The 19,872-nt window shown below is 40.8% G+C and overlaps 1 protein-coding gene across 1 annotated transcript in view; it reads left to right on the forward strand.

The window, feature by feature from the left end:
* CRYBG1 (crystallin beta-gamma domain containing 1) overlaps positions 1-19,872 on the forward strand; it is a 149,697-nt gene that overhangs the window by 78,595 nt on the left and 51,230 nt on the right. Inside the window, exons 3-4 of the mRNA XM_078852148.1 lie at positions 10,241-11,757; positions 18,443-19,823. Coding sequence (XP_078708274.1) covers positions 10,241-11,757; positions 18,443-19,823 — 2,898 coding nt within the window. The remainder of the gene's footprint in view (positions 1-10,240; positions 11,758-18,442; positions 19,824-19,872) is intronic.

The following is a 19,872-nucleotide window of genomic DNA, read 5'->3' on the forward strand; positions in this document are numbered from 1 at the left end:
AGGCATCCGACAAACTGCTCTGCTCCACCAGCCGCTCTGCTCCGCCAGCCGTCCCACAAGCCGCTCTGCTCGCTGTCTCACAAACTGCTCCACCATATATCTTCAGGCTCCCCCACTACTTAACACAACGCTCAGTGATTTCAGCTCTTTGTCAGTTTAGCTCTTTTGTGATTTCAGCTTGTAGTAGGGGAGCCCCAGTGCTAGTGCACTATCAGCCCAAAGTGAATTCAGCTCAGCAGCCTGTAACTAGACTCCTAATGCAATCAAAATTAGCTCTGATATGCTACAGCGGAGAGAGGAGGAAGTGCAATTAGCATGTAAGGCCCTTACCAGGGGGCCTATACCACCAAGTATTAATACCTGTCCCTAGCCTCTCTCAATTCACAGAGTTTTGGAACCCATGTCCCTTGCCTAGCGAGTGCTACTTAGTTGATGGCGAGTCCCTCCATCATAACAAAAGGCCAAGTATAGTTCCACTGTCCTTGATTCCCATAATCAGGGTAATAATTTATTCTTCCTACCCCAATAACAGAGACACTGGGGATCTCACAGCAGCCAAAGTGACCATTTGGGCAGCTATGGCCTCATTCTAGGCGGGGTGGGTGTGCCTATGCAAATGAGATTGGCCCCTGATGTTCTTTTCCACAACTTGCCACACCTCACCACCAGATATCAGGGTGGAGCTCATCCTGACTCTGCTTACATCAGGAAATGCCATTTTTTTAAAAAAGGGACTAAATTAGACTTCCTGCTGTAATTCTAGATATTGCTATTTAATTAGCTATAAGAACTTGAGATAAGATAATGTAATCTCACAAAATACAGAGGAATGAGAGACCTGCAGACTGTAATATAGAACACATACATGCTGCTTCCTGTATTCTTTTTAAATTCAAATACTTTGTGGTGATTTCCATTAGACCATGGAAAAATATGTTTCTATGATGTATTTATTCAGGAGCTAAATAAATATGGATGTCAGTTTGGACCAACCTCTTGCTGAACAAAGGGATACGTACCTTAAATGGAGATCAGTAAACTTGAATCAAGTTTATGGGAACAAAGATGTGTGGGTTTTTTCCCTTGCATTGCATGTCTGCATTCTTGTGTTGTGTAGGCTAATTAATGCATTTAGGCATCTGCCAAACTCTGCCTCCTTAATTTTTACAGCAGGTTCTTCCCTTTTTGATGTTACATCTACTAAAGGACTCACCTCCTTAATTAACCCTTAGAAACCCAAGTGTCACAACTGTAATTGAACTCCTCATGTAGATGTCATTTTCTGCCTGCCAGATGACTTGACTTATCAATCAGAAGAGCCTGGATCAGATATTACTTTCTTTTTTAAATTGGATACTCTGAGGAGAAAGGGGGAAAAACTGGGGAGGGGGACTAAGTTCTGAGAGGATCATAGAGGAGTAGTTTTTTTTTGTTAACGCACACGCAACTGCATCGCATAACTCATAGTCTGCTTGTTCTTTTGTAAAAAAACAAAAAGGATTATCACCATCATGGTAAGGCAAACAATACTTTCTTTTCTCTCTTTTTTTAAACTTTCTTTGGGTTAAGATATAGTTAATTTATGTATTTTTTTCAAATTCATTCAATCAGTTTGAAGCTTAACGCTCCATTTGATTCAGGAAGTCTGCCTTAAAAAATCAAAAGCTGTTGTTGGCAAGATGGGGGATAAGGATTTCAGTGTGGGGAAATGCTTTACTTTGGGGATGAGAACAGACATGTTTTTTCTGCTGTGCTTGCTGTTTTGTGTCCAACAGCCTTTCCTAAACACTTATATCGAACAGGAGGGAATCTATTTAATTTTTGTCCATACTTCTTCACGTGTACTAAACTTTTTGCTTTGTAGAAATACTTAATCTTTCTCAGCTCAGTGAAGTTTAAAAATTCCCCAAGTCCTGTTTCTTTGGCTGTGCATGATCCTTCTTCCTTGCTACTTTTTGGGGTGTTCCAAGCTGTAGAACTTTATGCCTGGCGCTTAGGACAGAGTGTAGAAATTTGACCCATGTTTGGATTTCTTGAGATTTGCTGTTTCCCTCCAAAAATCAATCAAACATGTATGCTGCGGGATTTACATCTAATTTCAGCGGTACATAGGCCCTATATTCTTCTGTGTGGTGTTGCAACATAGATCATTTTACAATGCACATTTTATAACTCCTTTCCATAGGCTAAAAAATCCTTTTTCTGGTAAAATATTTTATGGGGAAATGGAGATATTTTGGTGTGTTGGAGATATCAGTTTCTAGCCTAAAACATCCCGAAGTACTGGAAACAGAGAAACTGAAAAACTTACAAGTCAGTGAGCATCAAAAACATGAAAATTGGAAAAACATTTCTAGTTTGTCCACTTCACTGTCTCTGAAAAAAATGTTGTCAGAATGTATTTTTAAAAGTGTAGGTCAGAAAAATAACAATTTTGTTTACAAGTTCCCCAAGTACTATAACTGCATTGCCTGTCTCCAGGGTTCAAAGAAATTACTATTTCAATAATTAGTGCACTAAATAGTGGTGCCTAGACCTTACGGTGATTGGTGTAATCTCAAAATGGAGGGTGGCAGGGAAGGAGAAGAGGACCTACAAGGGAGTCTAGTAATGGAATTGTTGGAGTTAGAGCTTTTTTCTTCTACATATCTTAGAGAGACACTGTCAACCTGAAATCTAGTCTATTTAAAATAATTTGTTAAAAATATCGTATACAACCCCTGTCCCTAAATTCGCCTGCTATTTTTGTTGGGGGGGGGGATTTATAATTAATCCTTCTAATTCTCCAGCATAATATTCCTCCCTGGTTGCTTTGTGAAAGGCAAACCACTGCACAAACCACCAGGAAAACTGTCCATAATGAATCTGTGAAATTAAGGTACCAAATGCACAGAATAAACCAAACCTGGAAAAAATTACTCTAATTTTAATTTATAAATGTTGCTTATGCAGTAGTTGGTTTAAAAAAATTGTTCAGTACAGGTTTCTAGTTCTTGTTGTCTTTTATATTTCCCACTTTTCTGTTTTTTTATTTAGTTTTAAATCAGCTTTTCCATGTTTCCTCCACACCCCACAAACATTGTCATTCTCCAGTGCCTCTCTCTGCATTGTACTTTATCCACGTTTCTTCCTTTTAGTATTCTTTCCTCATTATACTGGCTATTTGATTTCTTATTTTATTTATGTTGCACTCTCTTAGATCTTTTTTCTTTTTACATCCCTCCCACGTCATTTTTTCCACTCTCCAGTAGAGTCTCCACACTGCTTCAGTAATTGCTTAGTCCTAACAAACCCCAGCACTACTGTTGCTGAACAGCTGAATCTCAATCACTATAACAAATGGAGCAGAGAACAGCAGTTACAACTCATTCCACTATAATTTATCTAATGCCACTTCTGTGACTCCATCAGTGGCTGCTGAACTCCATTCTGATGTTTTCTATTTCCCACATGCTGTTAGCACTGTGACTTGTAATTTAAAGGTATCCAAAAACCCCCAAACATCCTATCCTGAACTAAAAATGCTCCCTGCTAAATAATGCGAATTGTTTAAGATAAAGTTAAATGGACATCATAAACCTAAATTTTCCTGTTGTTGATAAAGCCATAAATAAATGAATTTTAAAGAACTGCAAAAGTCAAATTTAGTGTTCGCAATTTATTCCATTTGTTTACTTTTAGGGTAGAGCCTCGGGTTTACATCAACCAGCTAATGTGTTAAAACGATAACTGTCTTGTCCACACTTGGATTTTACCATGTTAGCTACCACGTTAGCTAATACCTGGTAAAAACACTCCTTTTTTCCCAAGCGTGGACATGCTATAAGAGGGTTTGTCAGTCATATTAAGTTAACTCAGTTGAACATCCCTTTGATCCCTTAGTCCTGGATTCAGCAAAGCACTTTAGCATGTGCTTAAGTCCCACTGAAATCAAGATAAGCACATTTAAGTACTCTGAAGACTTGGGGTCTTGGCTGTATTGGCTCTGCATTGCTAACAGGAGTATTTTTGTCATTAATGTAAACATATATCACTGAATATCCACAAAGTGTAGATCTGTTGCTTAAGAAGGTGGCAATTTTATATAGTCTTCATAGTAGAACATCACCTTAAAGATGCTTGCAATACACTTGGAACAGCCTCCAACTCCTTATGCAGTGTGATCTTCAACCCATCCTCAAATCCATCCTAAAAACACATAAGATTTCCTGTGGTTTTCTTGTCACTAATGCTGTCTTTGACCCAGGTTTTAAAAAATGACTATTGATTTTGGGTCCTTAGATTTTTGGATGCAGTGAGACACCTTAATGGGGCCTGATTTTCAGAAGATGGTTACTCAGAGTTTCTGTAAATTAGTCCCCTCCATGGTGTCTCAAGTTGTGCACCCAAAATCACTAGCCACTTCTGAAAATCTTGGCCTTTTATGTCTTCTTGCATTTACGCTGTTGTCCTGCATATTATATTTATGTGAGTTAAAATATAAGCTCTTCAGAGCAAGAACCTTTATGCGTTTTGTAAGCAGTGTGTGTAATTGTGGTGCTCTCTTATTTCAGTACAATTTACACAAGGCTTGTATTTCAGAATCAAGCAACAGTTTTCTTGTGTATGTGCATCTATTTATCTAGACATAAAACAAATTCAAACTTCAGTAAGAAATTAAAGCTAGATTTTCAAATACTGCATGTTATAATTAAGAACTTATGCAAGATAATTGCACATAGCAATTTTTTTTCACAGGTGCAATTGATTTGCCTACTACTAAGTTTTTATACATGTAGTCTTGCAAATCAAACTCAACTATGGGCTTAACACGCACTATTTGAAAATGTAACTCAGAGTTAAGATTGCCAGATGTCCGGTTTTTGACCAGAATGCCTGGTCCAAAAGGGACCAGGTGGCTCCGGTCGGTGCTGCTGACTGGGCCATTAAAAGTCCAGTTGGTGGCGCAGTGGGGCTAAGGCAGGCTCCCTGGGGCAAGGGAGAGGAAGAGGGTAAGGGGTGCAGACTCCGGGTGGCACTTACCTCAGGCAGACTCTCGGAAGCAGTGGCATACCCCCCTCCAGCTCCTGGGTATAGGGGCAGCCAGGGGGCTCTGGGCACTGCCCCTGCCCCAGACACCAGCTCCGCAGCTCCCATTGGCCGGGAACCGTGGCCAATGGGGCTTCATCTGTGGACCAGGCAGTGCACAGAGCCACCTGACTGCACCTCCGTATTGGAGCAGGAGGGGGGGACATGCCGCTGCCTCTGGGAGCTGCCTGAGGTAAGCGCCGCCCGGAGCCCGCACCCGTCACCCCCACCTGTGCCCCAACCTTCTGCCCCAGTCCTGAACCCCTCCTTCCCTCCAAACCCCTCAATCCCAGCCCAGAACACCCTCCTGCACCCTAAACCCCTCATCCCCAGCCCCACTCCAGAGCCTGCACCCCCAGCCAGAGCCCTCACTCCCTTCCGCACCCCAACCCCCTGAGTGAGTGAGGGTGAGGAGATCGAGCAACAGAGGGAGGAGGGATGCAGTGAGAGGGGGTGGGGCCTCGGAGAAGGGGTGGGACAGGGGACGGTGCAAGGGTGTTCGGTTTTGTGCAAATAGAAAGTTGGCAACCCTACCCAGTGTGCTTTTCAATAACTCAGAACTCTTTATTCATGCAAATATGTTACGGAAATGCAATCATGACTCAATAGTTATGGTTGAATTTAGCTCTTTTTAATGTATGAATAATATAGCATATAAGAATGGCATACTGGATCAGACCAAAGGTCCATCTAGCCCAGTATCCTGTCTTCCAACAGTGGCCAATGCCAGGTGCTTCAGAGGGAATAAACAGAACAGGCAATCATCAAGTGATCCATTCCCTGTCACCCATGCCACCACCAGGCAAACTGAGGCTAGGGACACCATCCCTGCCCATCCTGGCTAATAGCCATTGACGGATCTATCATCTATGAACTTATCTTATGAACTAGTTATTTTTTTTTAATCCTGGTATAGTCTTGGCCTTCACAACATCCTCTGACAAAGAGTTCCACAGGTTGACTGTGTGTTGTGTGAAGAAATACTTCCTTTTGTTTGTTTTAAACCAGCTGCCTATTAATTTCATTTGGTGACCCCTCGTTCTTGTGTTATGAGGAGTAAATAACACTTCCCTATTTTCTTTCTCCACACCGGTCATTTTATAGACCTCTATCATATTCCCCCTTAGTCATCTCTTCCAACCTGAAAAGTCCCAGTTTTACTAATCTCTCCTCACATGGAAGCTGTTCCATACCCCTAATCATTTTTGTTGCCCTTTTCTGTCCCTTTTCCAATTCCAGTAGATATTTTTTGAGACTGGGGGACCAGATCTGCAAGTAGTATTCAAGATGTGGCCGTGCCGTGGATTTATAAAGCAGCAATATGTTATTTTCTCTCTTATTATCTGTCCCTTTCCTAATGATTCCCAACATTCTGTTTGCTTTTTTGTCTGCGGCTGAGAACTATCCACAGTGGACTATCCAGGATTTCTATCTTGAGTGGTAACAGCAGAGACAAAGTTTCTTGACACCTTAAATAACTGCTTCTTGGAGCACCTAGTCCTAGAACCCACAAGAGGAGAGGCAATTCTTGATTTAGTTCTAAATGGAGCACAGGATCTGGTCCAAGAGGTAAATATAGCTGAACCACTTGGTAATAGTGACCATAACATAACAAAACTTTATATTTGAGTTGTCTTGATGAGGGTTATTTTTTTATTTATTTAATCTCATCAAGACTTCTCCATTTTCCTCTTGTTTTCTGCTTTATTCAGATTATCCAAAGCCTCTCAAACTTTGGTTTCAAATTTACTAATTTATCCTCTATTAAGTGCTGACTCCCTCTCCATCCCTCAATGCCACATTCTCTACAAGGAAAATGTGTATAGATATACTTTTTGTGTAGAACTGCATTCACTTCTGCACATTCATTTCTCCTCTTTTGGCTTAAAATTCTTGCTAGGTAGCCTTGTGGTTTCTTCACTGCCCAAGTTTCTATGCCTGAAATTAAGTAATATGCTTTGTAACAGGATTTGAACTAAAGCATGTTTTAGTACAGAGGCTAGTAAATATTTTTTGAGAAGCTACAATTGTTGAAGGCCAAGTAGCTTATTCAGGCCACCTCTTCACCGGTCCAGAATCGTTCCATAGTATACACTCATTAAAAAAACTACTGGACAGACCACTGATCTCCTACTTATTCCGCCCCCTAACCAGTTGGAATCTGTACACGATCTTTCCAACTAGTGTGCCTGCAGCTCGTCAAGTAAAAGAGCTGATCGGCAAACAACAATTATGATAATTAACCAAACACGATGCTGCTTAGTGCGTCCACTCCCGCCCCCATCCTGGGCATTTGCTTTGTACAAAACCACTTTGCCGTCTCTAAGCCCTGTTTTATAACGCAAGCAGCTCCCTACAGGTAGATGGCGCGACTGGATACTTTAGATTCTACGCTTTTCTTCCCTCAGCATCAAAGTTTGTCGGTTTTGCTCGGGGCGGCTTTTTGCCCTGGATAGCTGGGAATAGGCTCTGCTATAGCAGCCGCTCAAGTTGTTCAGACACGCGCTGGTAGCGCCAACTCCCCGTCTTTATGCATTGCCGATTGTTGGCTCCTTGCATTCCTCTTCTCCTTGATGAGCTCCCGTCCTGCTCCCCCCTCTCTCTCCCTTCTGAGCCGCTGTCTCCTCTCTACCGTCCTGTTCTTCAACCCCCCTTGCCCTTTTCCCTGGTGCCCTGGGCTGCGCTGCCGCGTCTCACCCGCTGGGCGCTGAGCGTCCCTTGCATCCCGGCCTGCGCGCTCAGGTTCTGCGCCCGTTGTCACCCGCCCACGCCTTTGCAGCCGCTCCTCTGCGCGCGGAATGCCCCCGCTTCACGGGCGCGCCCCGCCCGCATGGCCCTGGGGCCCTGCCGCAGCTCCGGGGGCCCCGGCCGGCGCAGCGCGTGGAGGGCGCGGCGCGGCGCGAGGAGGCGGAGCTGCTGCTGCTGCTGCAGGCGGGCCGGCCGGAGCGCTCACACGGCTGGCGCCTCTGCCGCGGGAACTGGCGGAGCGCCGCTTTCCCGGCGGCTGAGACGGGAGCGGCTGCGCCGGTTGCGCTCCCTCGCGGGGCACCGGGCTCGGGGCTGCCGGAGGAAGGAGGCGCTGGGGGCCACCTAGGTCTCGCTGTGAGTAGCCTGCCTGCCCCTGGGCTGGGACGCCGGGCTGGTGGGGGTGCGAACTGCTGTGGCAAGGGGCTGACAGGCAAATCTCTGCAGGCGAAGCGGCTGGCTTTCCCGTCTCCTGGCTTTCCCTGACCTTATCAGCGGCAGGAAGGAGCTGGGCATAGTTGAGGGATGAGTGTGCGCTGCGCCCACACCTGGCTGCGAGCGCGGATGCCAGAGGACGGACCCTGTGCAGTGTAAACTCCGCAATCACGGCTAAAGTCCGCGTGGGGCGCAGAGCTAGGCACGCCGGGCGTTTTGTGCATTGAAAACCTCCTGCTGCCCCTTCTCTCCAGTGGTTGCGTGTCGGTAAGGAAGGGGAGCATTGTGCAGCTTGCTTAGCCTTTTGGGAACACGTGGGCTGAGCTTCCAGCCCTGCTTCGTTCTACAGCTTTGCTAATCGTCCCTCCGTTGTGTACCGCTCCCATGGCTTCAACATTATGGCTTCATGCATCCGAGGAAGTGAGCTGTAGCTCACGAAAGCTTATGCTCAAATAAATTGGTTCGTCTCTAAGGTGCCACAAGTCCTCCTTTTCTTTGTGCGAATACAGACTAACACCGCTGCTACTCTGAAACCTGATATTATGTTGTTAGCACCAGTAATCTCTGATGCTGCTCTTTTCACCGGAGGGAGGGGAGGGAGACATAACATGAGCTGTATGCTTCAGGAGGTGTTTCCTGTAGGGACAGTGATTCACAGTGCTTGTCATCTCACTTTATATGGCCACAGAGCAACCTCATTTTTCACTGAGTGTTTGTATACTTAACTATGAATAGGCCCTTGTCAGAATTATATTTTTGTATAATTTAGACAGATGCTATTATTTATTTGTAAGATTTTTTTTGAATTTTTATTGATTTAAATGTTCACAGTTGCACAGAATCGTGTTAAGAATTGTTTTTATTTTAATATGTATTTTTCAGTTATGGGTAATTATAGGAGGTGGGGGTCAGACAATTATTTACTGGCAGTAGATGCTGAGATTCAAAAAGTTCAAACTTTATAACAATTAAAACATAAATTTTAAAATATATAAGGTAAATAGCCTTAAATCAAACTCTAAGTTCTCAAGCAGCATTTTTCTTTCTTTGCCTATCTGTAAACTTTGATTATGGATGGAAATATATGTGTCAGCTTATGTATGTATGGTGAAATAAATGTTTATCAACATTTACTGATAAAAATCTAATCCTTCCAATGCTACCTATAAAGAAAATATTAGTCTATTTAAAAATAAAACTGTACACAATTTATTATGAAAAGACTTAGACTATGTTAATATTGTGAAAGGGTCTTTGTTTATTTTGCTCTAATTTTTCAGTAAACAAAATTGATTTGTATAGCACTAATTCCTTTAGACAGGAAGTATTATTAAAAATGTTTCTGTTATATTTTGATTGCTGAAGATTTTCCATTGCATTATGCCTGCTTTTTAAAGTGTTTATAAATTCTTTGTAACTTACTGACAGATATTGTAAATATACTGAAATTCTCTAGATAACCTGTCAAACAGGAAATAAGTTTATTTGAAGTTATAGGGTAAAATTTCACTCATAGGGTTAAATTCTGCCCTTAGTCACTTATACTAATATGCATCGAACTCAGTGGTGTGGCACTATTTTAGTAGAGGGCAAATTTTGGTCCACAGTGTAACATTGCTCATATTATTTTTCCTGTGTAGTAATTTAACCTACCTTTGCAAATTTGCTATGGAAATTTATCACTTCAGACATAAAAATCTATGGACCTCTCTTCAGATTGATGAACAAACTAAAAGTGTGTGCACAAGTGTTTGAAGATTTGAGACTTATATTACCAATAATATTAAAGCAAAATGTGTGTAATTAGAAAAGCATTATATAACAATATATAAAATAAAAGTAAAGCATATCTTTTCTAAGATGACCTACTGTTTAATAAACAGTTTAGTTCCCCTTGGCTACCTCTTGGAACATATAAATGTTCATTAATAATGTGTTTCTTGAAGAAATACCTTTCACATTATCAAACTTTTTTTTTTCTAATTTTGTTTAGTCTAAAACACAGTCTCCAGAATCTTCCAAAGAAGAGAACAGAAAGAAACCAGTTTTGGGAAAGCTTGGAAATTTGTTTAGTACAGGGAGGAGAAAAAATGCCAAAAATTCACTAGAACCCTCTAAAAGTCCAAATATTGAAAGTGGGAAATCAGTTTCACCTTATAAGGATACAGCTTCACTCAAATCAACAGATAGTGAAGACCTAAAGAAAGAAGAATGTACAATTCCCCAAGTGCAGGAGGCAAGAAGATGGAATGCTCTTGCAGAGACACAAGAATATTGTGAGAAAATAACACCTTTGAGTCACAGTATTATTACAGCATGGAGCAGCAAGGAAGGCTTTTCTGATATCGAGTGGTCACCTGATTGGAACAGTAGCACTGGAACAATAAAAAACACATTCTCTGAAAGTGACCTTACAGTGGAGACATTGGAACTAAAAGAAGAGCCTGTTGTAGACATTACTAATTCTATAACACCGGATTTCATCAGAAGTTTGAATAATTTATCTAGTGAAGACTTAGAAAATAACATATTAAATAATAAACAACTAGTGAATGTGCAAAGGTCTTCACAACCTGAGTGTGCAGCGTCAAAGGAATTGCCACACAGTTTGAAATCCAAAACAGCTGAGCACATACATCCTGCTAGAGTTCTAACATTAGATATCTATCTTAGTAAAACAGAAGAAACACCTTTTAATGAATCTGTGACTTTTCTATCAGGAGAAGTTTGGGGTGAAACAGACACAATGGATAAAAAATCTGTTACTAGGAGATCTGGAAAGAGGAAGAAATCTCAGTCATTGAGTGAGACTCTAAATGGAGAGAGAAATCAGACTGAGAATACTGCAAAAGAAGATTCTGCTTTTGGTGGTGGTCCTTCTGATGTGGTTTCAGAAAAGATAACCAATTCAGAAAGAAAAATTAAATCTCCTCAACAGACTCCTGAACGGAACTCTTCTACCTTGAGTAACCAGGACTTAAAAGTTGGATCTAACCACAAAGGGCTGCCTAAAACTGAATCTGAGAAAAGCAAACAGCAGCTCCCAACTTCATCCCCTTTCAGGAGAAGATCATTTAAAAAGAATCCGTCTGATGCAGTCCCTCTTTCTCCTACCGGTTTGAAGAGTCCACTAAAAGATTCTTTACCAAAAAAGCAGTTTATACAGCCTATGGCAGCAACAGAAGGTAACCCAACAACAAAAAGTACTTCAGTGGAAAAGGGAGCAGTATCTGCACCTTCTAGTGAAAGCAAAGCAGAGACCTCCAAAGTTTCCTCTCTCAATGACACAGAGAACACCACTTCTTTACTTTCTGAAAGTAAAACTGAATCCAAGATGGCAAAACGTGTAAATAGCTCTGATGGAAAAGCTGTCTTGCTTACTGAAGGGATTCAGAATGGAGAACTAGGCAAATCCACCGAAAAACCAGCAAGTTCCGATTTAAACAGCACAAAGCTGAGAAATTTATGTTTGGATGTTTCCAGATCTACAGTTACAACAAAAATTAGCCTGTAAGTAATTTATACTTTAATTTGACTGCTCATTGTAGCTTTTACCTTGACAAAATCAATACATTTTCATATAGCACTTATTAAATATCTCTCTAAATTTTTCTCAGTAAAAATGACACTGAGAATTTGAAAATCATGCATTTCTGTCAAATTTTGTGTGGACCACAGAATAAGTAACACTTAAGGATTCCTTTAATTGAAAAAAATTACTAAAAATGGTATTTTTTTCAGTTTTTCTTTGTGCTTTTGACAACTTTGTGTGTAGTCCATTTCACTGTGTGCTACTGTATAGTCATTTAGTTTTTCCTTTGCGGGAAAGACCCTTATAAACATCAGCTGGAGAGGTTAAAAACCAATACTGTTTAAAAATTATACTGTCAAAAAGTGGACTTTTACTTTTAATATTGACACTTCTAAAAATTCAAGTTGACAGTGTTCCATATTATATTATGAAGTGACAGTCACTCTTGTATCAGAGCAATAGAAAAGCAAAATCCACAGTTAGATGGATGCTTAATTTGAATTCAAGGTGTTGAAAGGTAAAATATCTCCTACAATGCTTACTGTCAAAGTTTGACCCTGACATTAAAAAGCAGGGTAACAAAACACCTTGTCTTGGTTATTGTTGATTGAAACTTGGTGATGGGGATGAATGCTCTTTCTAATCGATAAATGTTCAGGTCCGTGTTGCTGCTCTATGCTGACAGGAGAGAGCTCTCCTGTCGACATAATTAAATCACCCCCAACAAGCGATGGTAACTGTGCTGGCAGGAGAAACTCTCCTACCACCATAGGATTGTGTACACTACCACTGGCATATGTCGCTCAGGAGGGTGTGTTTTTTCACACCCCTGAGCGACATAAGTTTTGCCGACATAAGTGGTAGTATAGACATGGCCTTATAGTGAGATTGTTGACTCCTACTGTTAGTCATACACTTCTGTAGCAGCATCAGTCAAGTGAATGTCACACTTTATATAGGCAGCTGACTTCAGCTGAGATAGTTAAAATACCAGATGAGATTCATCAGGTCATAATTTGAAAATGTTCCAATCAGAACATGCGAATTGTAAAACTAGGCGTGTATCAAATTGCTGTGTAATGGAAAAAAAGATTGGCAATCTCATAACAAAGAGACTTTTTTCCCCCACACACTTCATTAGGCAGAAGCAGAAACTTACCTTGCATAGCTCAGAGGGCCGTGTTTTTAGTTTTAAAAGTTTAAGAAGACATGAAGCATTTTTCTAAAAAAGTTTACTTTTATCCTTTTCTATTTGACTAACTCCAGTTACTTTCACACATTCCCCTGGCCTATCGAATGAAACTAAACCTTAGCAATATCGTTGTATTTTATAATGCCAAAACATGCTTGCTTTTACACCATTATGCTCAAAGTCCGCAAAGATCTGGGAATAGTTAAATGCTGCTATAGAAGCATTACAGATGATAAACACATTTGTGGGGTTTTTTTTATTTGACAGTTCCATACAAGTAGTGATAGTATTTTTTGTCCTTTAAATTGTTTTGGCAAACAAGGGTATTTAAAATCCAGGATACTTTCCTTATTATGTTATAACACCTTTTAAAAGGGACAAATTTGAGGCCCAAGAGACCTGAGTCTACCTTTAATGAGGTTATAGCCAAATTTAGGATGATAGTACATCATAATCAGAGCATAAGACCTGAGGTTTGCAGCTGTTTTGGTATTCTTAATGCAAATCTTGGCCTCAGTTCTCATTGGTAATGTTCAAACATTTGTTTTTGTAGCTGCCTGCATTTGTGCCCATTTGTTAAATTAGCCAGGTCTGTGATCACACAATTTTGTTTTGCTTGTGTCAGCCATTGATGTTCTGGCATTGGTGTATTTTGTGAAGCTTGTCATTTTTGCTGTATATTGCCTGTGTGAGTCACCTTCCCTATATGGCTAAACTGGGGGAGGTCTAACTGCTTTCTTCTTAAGGCTGACTGCTATGTTGTAAACAGTATGTCATCTTTAAAGGGGAATCCACCAGTATTTATCTTAGGGCTTGTCTACACTTAAAACTCAGTAGTGGCGCTGCTGTAGCAGTTCAAAGAAGACGCTGCCTACGCCGATGGGAGGGCTTCTCCTGTCAGCACAGGTAGTCCACTTTCCCAAGAGGCGGTTGCTAGGTTGACAGGAGAATTCTCTCGTCACCCTAGTGCTGTCTACACTGGGGGTTAGGTCAGTTTAACTGCGTCGCTCAGGAGTGTGGATTTTTCACACGCTTGAGCAAAGTAATTATACCAACTTAATTTCCTAGTGTAGACCAGGCCTTATACCTGCTCACACTTGGCGAGCAGACAGTTTCAGGTTTAGTGAATTGGAGGCTGAGTTGCACTGCTTAGTGAATTGTATGAATTAGCCAGACCTGAATGAGTGTACGAGGCAAGTTTACATGATAGTGGATAATCTATCTTCCACTCTTCCCCGCATAAGGATATATTTCAAGCATACCAACAGTGAGCCAAGTGTTTTGGTTTTTTTACCTTTGCATTGTTTATCCCATTTTAATACAAAGTAGACCTTACCTGGTGCCTCATGCTTTAAGGCAGCATTTCTGAAAGTGCAGAACATTCCTCTTTGGGGGAATGGGTTCTCAAAAGTTTAGATGTGGGGTGCACAGACATACCTCTTAATTATTTGGCAGAGTCTGTTTTCATTTTTTGAAAGAGAGGTTTCTACCTGTCGCTGTGAAGAAACACATGCTTCGCATTTTGAAAGTTAACTGTGGCACAGGTATTTGCCTGAATTGCCGTGAGCCTGCAGTTATACCTGTGAGACATTAACTGCCTTGTTTTTTCAATGGGTGCTAACTCAGATGTGCTCAATAATACTGTAAATGTCAAAATTGAGTGCTCATCAGAGAATGTAAGAAAGGAAAGGAAGGATCATATTATGAAAACCAGAAGTCCTCAAAATGTGGGGTGGTGAGAGTGAGGGACTGGCCAGGGGAGGGGGACATGGAAGATGTATACATTAAAATTAGTCTTCCAACAATTGCAGGAGAAGGCACAATTGGTTTCCCTTTTCCTGAAGGGGAACTCAGCTTTCAAAAGTTTAGGAAACACTAGCTTTAGGCAAGCAAAAAACCATGTCTAACGGTATGTCTATATTGCAATGAGACACCCATGGCTGGCCCGTGCCAGCTGACTTGGGTGCTTTTTAATTGCAGTGTCCAAGCCCAGGCTCTAGGATCCAGCGAGATAGGAGGGTCCTAGAGCTCGGGCTGCATCCTGAGCCCAGAAGTTTACACCGCAATTAAAGAGCCCCACAAACTGAGCCAGCTGGCACCAGCCAGTGGTAGGTTTTTAATTGCAGTGTAGACAAGCCCTAAGTATCTTTAGAATCTTGCTTATGAAGCTGTTTTCTACCTGGTTCCATTGCCTTCCTCGAAATATACAGGGAGTTCTTTTCTGTTCCCTTTTTTTAGCTTTGCAAGGCTTGGTCTACACTAGGAACTTATGTCGGTAGAACTACGTCCGCACCCCTGAGCAACATAATTACACTGACCTAATCCCTAGTGTAGACAGCACTATGGGCTTCTCCCATTGACACTGCTATCACCTCTCGGAGGTGGACTCCCTACGCTGGCGGGAGAAGCTCTCCTGTCAGCATCTTCACTAAACGCTACAGCAGCGCCACCACTGTAGTGCTGTAACAAAGACAAGCCCCAAGTGGTTTTCATGGTTTCAGTTTGTTCTTGCTGAAATACGGCCTGCCTACGGGGCAGTTAGAATTGTCCCTAAGTTTTAACAGTTTCTTTTCTCTGCTTGCCAAATGTTCTACTAGGGCTACTAGGATAATATGAAAAATGGAAAATCTTATGAAAGGAGACTCAAAGAGCTTGGCGTGTTTAGCCTAACCAAACTGAGGAGAGAGATGATTGCTCTCTATAAATACATCAAAGGGATAAATAGCGAGGGAGAGAAGTTACTTAAGTTAAGTGCCAGTGTGGACACAAGAATAAATAGATATAAACTGGCCATCAACAAGGTTAGGGTTGAAATTAGATGAAGGTTTCTAACCATCAGAGGAGTGAAGTTCTGGAACAGCCTCCCAAGGGGAGCAGTGGGGGCAAAACACCTAACTGGCTTCAAGACTGAGCTTGATAAGTTTATGGAGGGGATGGTATGATGAGTCTGCCTACAATGGCTTGTAGGCAGCCTTCAACTGCTAGTAGCAAATATCTCCACCAGCCGGTGATGGGGCACTAGATGGAGGGAATTTTCCCCTGGGTCAGATTGGCAGGGACCTTAAGGGATTTTTGCCTTCCTCTGCAGCATGGGGCATTGGTGACTTTCAGGTTTAAGACGAGTGTAAATGGCAGATTCTCTGTAACCTTAAAGAGAAAAGGAGTACTTGTGGCACCTTAGAGACTAACAAACAAATTTATTTGAGGATAAGCTTTGATGCATCCAATAAAGTGAGCTGTAGCTCACGAAAGCTTATGCTCAAATAAATTTGTTAGTCTGTAAGGTGCCACAAGTACTCCTTTTCTTTTTGCGGATACAGACTAACATGGCTTCTACTCTGAAATCTGTAACTGTAAGTCTTTAAATCATGATTTGAGGACTCAGTAACTCAGCCAGAGGTTGGGGTCTATTACAGGACTTAGGTTCTGTGGCCTGCAATGTGCAGGAGGTCAGATTAGATGATCATGATGGTCCCTTCTGGCCTGAAGGTCTATGAGTCTACATTGATGAAACTTATGTACCTTCTAGTTGTGATCATATCTGAACAAGTTTCTGTTATCAGTATGTCTGTGTTGGTAGAGGGACTTCTTACAAAACAGATGACATTTGCTGTGCTATATAGGCTATCCACATAAACTCATTTGTACTCACCACCTCTGTCAATTCCTATTCAATTTAGTGAATAGTATTCTATCCGAACAGATAAGCATGAGTGTATGCCAAAAGATCATGTATAGACCTCACCTGTCTCTTTTTTTTTCTTAAGAGCCTGCTGGGAGCTGATCAGTGATCTCCCACAATCGCCAGACTTCGTGTAGTGCATTTACACACACTGTGTGTGTGCTCTCATCACTGCATGCGTGTAACTCCCTGTAATGTTTAGGGAACTGATCACTGAGGGGAGAATGGGTCAGTTAACACTTCAACTCTAACAAGTTTTGAAGATTTATGCCCTAATTCTTTACTGTATTCTGACCTCTTTACATTGCTCCTGTACCATAAAAGGGCCTGAAAACAGACTTTCCCCCTGTCCTGCCAGGAATTTCTTCTCTCCCCATCCTCCTCCGTTTTGCAAAGAGGTTCCTTGCCAGCATAACAGTCTTACGCTATCTCCTTCGCAGTCCCTTGTGTAGAGTGCATTGGATGGAGTGTGACCAGAGCACTCTGCTCTGGCTGTTCTTGGCTGCAGGATGGCCCATAGACAGCTGAGTGAAGCTTCGATGAGTTAGACTAGCCCCAGAGAAAGTTCAACATAATCAACCAAGATTTTGGGAGCCAGAAAGGTGATGTAAAGCCATTGCTCCCGACTGCCCAGGCTGAACCTCCTAAGAAGCACAGCTCAGAATCTGACCTTGAAAATTTGTCATCTTGTGTTTAGAAACCGAAGTTAACAAAACTTTTCAGACTTCACTGTAAATTACCAAACAAAATTCATAAATGGAGAAAATGTTTTTACCACCCAATTTAACAGGTATATTTCAGGGGGAAATAAATCAGAGAATGTGATGTCGGGTATCAAGTAGTAATTTTGGTTGATTTCAAATTTTAAAAAAGGTTGGGTGAAATGAAACTCTTTCAATGTATTCCAAGTTCAAACAGGAAAATAATGAAATAAATTAATTCTTCAAAAGCCCACCTCGATTTACACTAAAAACGTATCTGGCATATAAAAAAGAATACAATTAATTGTCTCCACTGTTAAACTTTGACTTTTGAGATATGTAAATAGTGGAAATCCTCCGGAGTGTTTGGCTGTCTGATACACTGTTGTGTTTATCTACCAAATATTGTTAGGAACTTTGCGTGTGTGTGTGTTTAAGTTTGGTAAGCTAGTCAAATAATGTCAGTTGACTGTATTACTTGATCATGGTAAAATATTGTCAGATATTCCAGCAAGAATGCCCTGATGTAGGTGTCGGCCTACCTTTTTCATTGCATCATAGTGCCATTCTTACATTTTGTCAGAACTTCATTTCATTGCGTTTCTCACTTTTCTGAATTAAATTAACTCTGTTAAATAACTTGTTTTTTTGTAATTAGGCATAAGTACCTAACTAAGGCTAAGCCTATTAAAGATCATAAAGTCTTGCTCTTTTTTCTTAGTATTCTAATAAATCAGTGCTTTAAAATATTTGACCATATTTGATGATGATTGACAATGTTTGACTAATATTTGACTAGTCAGCTATTTTTGACTAATCAGATATTTTTCGACCAGCTAGATGCGCAATCCTTTGATTGACATTATGAAATACCGGTACGTTGTTCCTGACTTTGGGTTACTGTTGGTAGCACAGTTATTATTCCTTTCTTTTTATGAAATCCTTTTGGAATATTGTAACTTAAACTGAATATTGATACTGGAAAAATATATTGTTATGAAACTGTGTTTTATTTCTTATTTTTAAATTAATACAATGATTCTACTTAAGCATACATTGCAAAATAACTTTCACTGTGCTTCTTGCAGTCCTGCCAAACCCAAGAATGTAGAACTGAATTTTAAAGCTCCTAAAAGTCTTGAAGACCTAGAAAATGATCATGATTCTCTTGAAAAGCCAGTTAATAAAATTAACAGCAGCATTGCCAACAAAATTTCCTTGTTTGAAAATAAACGTGCTAATCAGCGCCAGCGACCCTCTGATGTCCCTGCTTTGAAAAATAACACTGTATCAAATACATTTGTTGGTAGAGCAAAGCTGAAATTTGGAAAACAACCCCAGGAATATGAACAAACTGATAAAATAATTAATAAGCAAAACAATCACCTGAAGTTACCTGAAAATGTGCCACGGGTGAAAGAAGGCTCAGCAGAAATAAAGACCAAACCTGAAGAAGGCTCTCAAGTAGGAATGTCCGTTAATGAGGAGGTTGAAAAGGCAGCAGAACTGAAGAAAGGAAAAGTTGCAGGATCGCTGTTTAACCAGACAAGCAAAGCAGATGCTAATGCTTGCTCTTTAAGACAAGCTGATGTAGAAGTTACCGCTATTAATAAAGACAGTTTGTTACCTATAACATCTTTACAAGATGCCAACAAAAATGAAACCTTAAAAGAAAATGCTAATAGAGCAATTAATGCAAGCTCAAAATTCCACCACAGTGAAGAAAAAATACTGTTATCAAACAGAGAGATCTCATCTCCTTGTAAAGATGATAAATGTCCCCTAAAATCTGATGTAGTTTCCAAAAAATCCGAATTAGAGGAGAATGTGCTTTTTCAGATACAAAATGAAGGCAAAAAGACAGAAACAGGAGAGCCAATTTCTGCAAACATGCAGTGTAACAAAGGCAATTTAGAAAACATACGGACATTAGAGCAAAATATTATCAATATACAGCAAAGCCTAAGTAACACTGGTAATATTTCTCCTGGTAAAGATGAGAGTATTTCTGATTCCCCTTCTGACATGAAAAAGTTTACAGAAACTATCAAAAATCTAGACAGCTCAGTTTGCATACCCCAGAAGAAGAAAAGGCCAAAGCTTCCAAATTTCCCTGCACCCCATTTTGCAATGCCTCCAATTCATGAAGACAACTTAGAGAAAGTATTTGATCCCAGTGTATTTACATTGGGTTTGGGAATAAAGAGAGGAAAAACACAAGATCTAGCACCAGCCCTACAACTTAAAATGCAGAACCGGGATAGTACAGATGGTGAAATTAAGAGGTCCCGTCTGGAAAAAAGCGCTGTCTTCTCAAGCTTGCTGTCATCTACAGCTAAAGGAAAGGTGTTTACTCCCTCTGTAACCTCAGTAAATACTATTACAACAACTTTCTCAACTGACTCCTCAGAGATGCCTGCTTTACCACTTGATGCAGTCAGACCATTTGACATGCCTCAAAACTCTGAGGTAATAAAACTAAATAATTCAGAAAATTAAACCTTATGAAACCCTGCCT

This window comes from Lepidochelys kempii, chromosome 3 (genome assembly GCF_965140285.1).
Source record: "Lepidochelys kempii isolate rLepKem1 chromosome 3, rLepKem1.hap1, whole genome shotgun sequence".
NCBI classification, from domain to species: Eukaryota; Metazoa; Chordata; order Testudines; family Cheloniidae; genus Lepidochelys; species Lepidochelys kempii.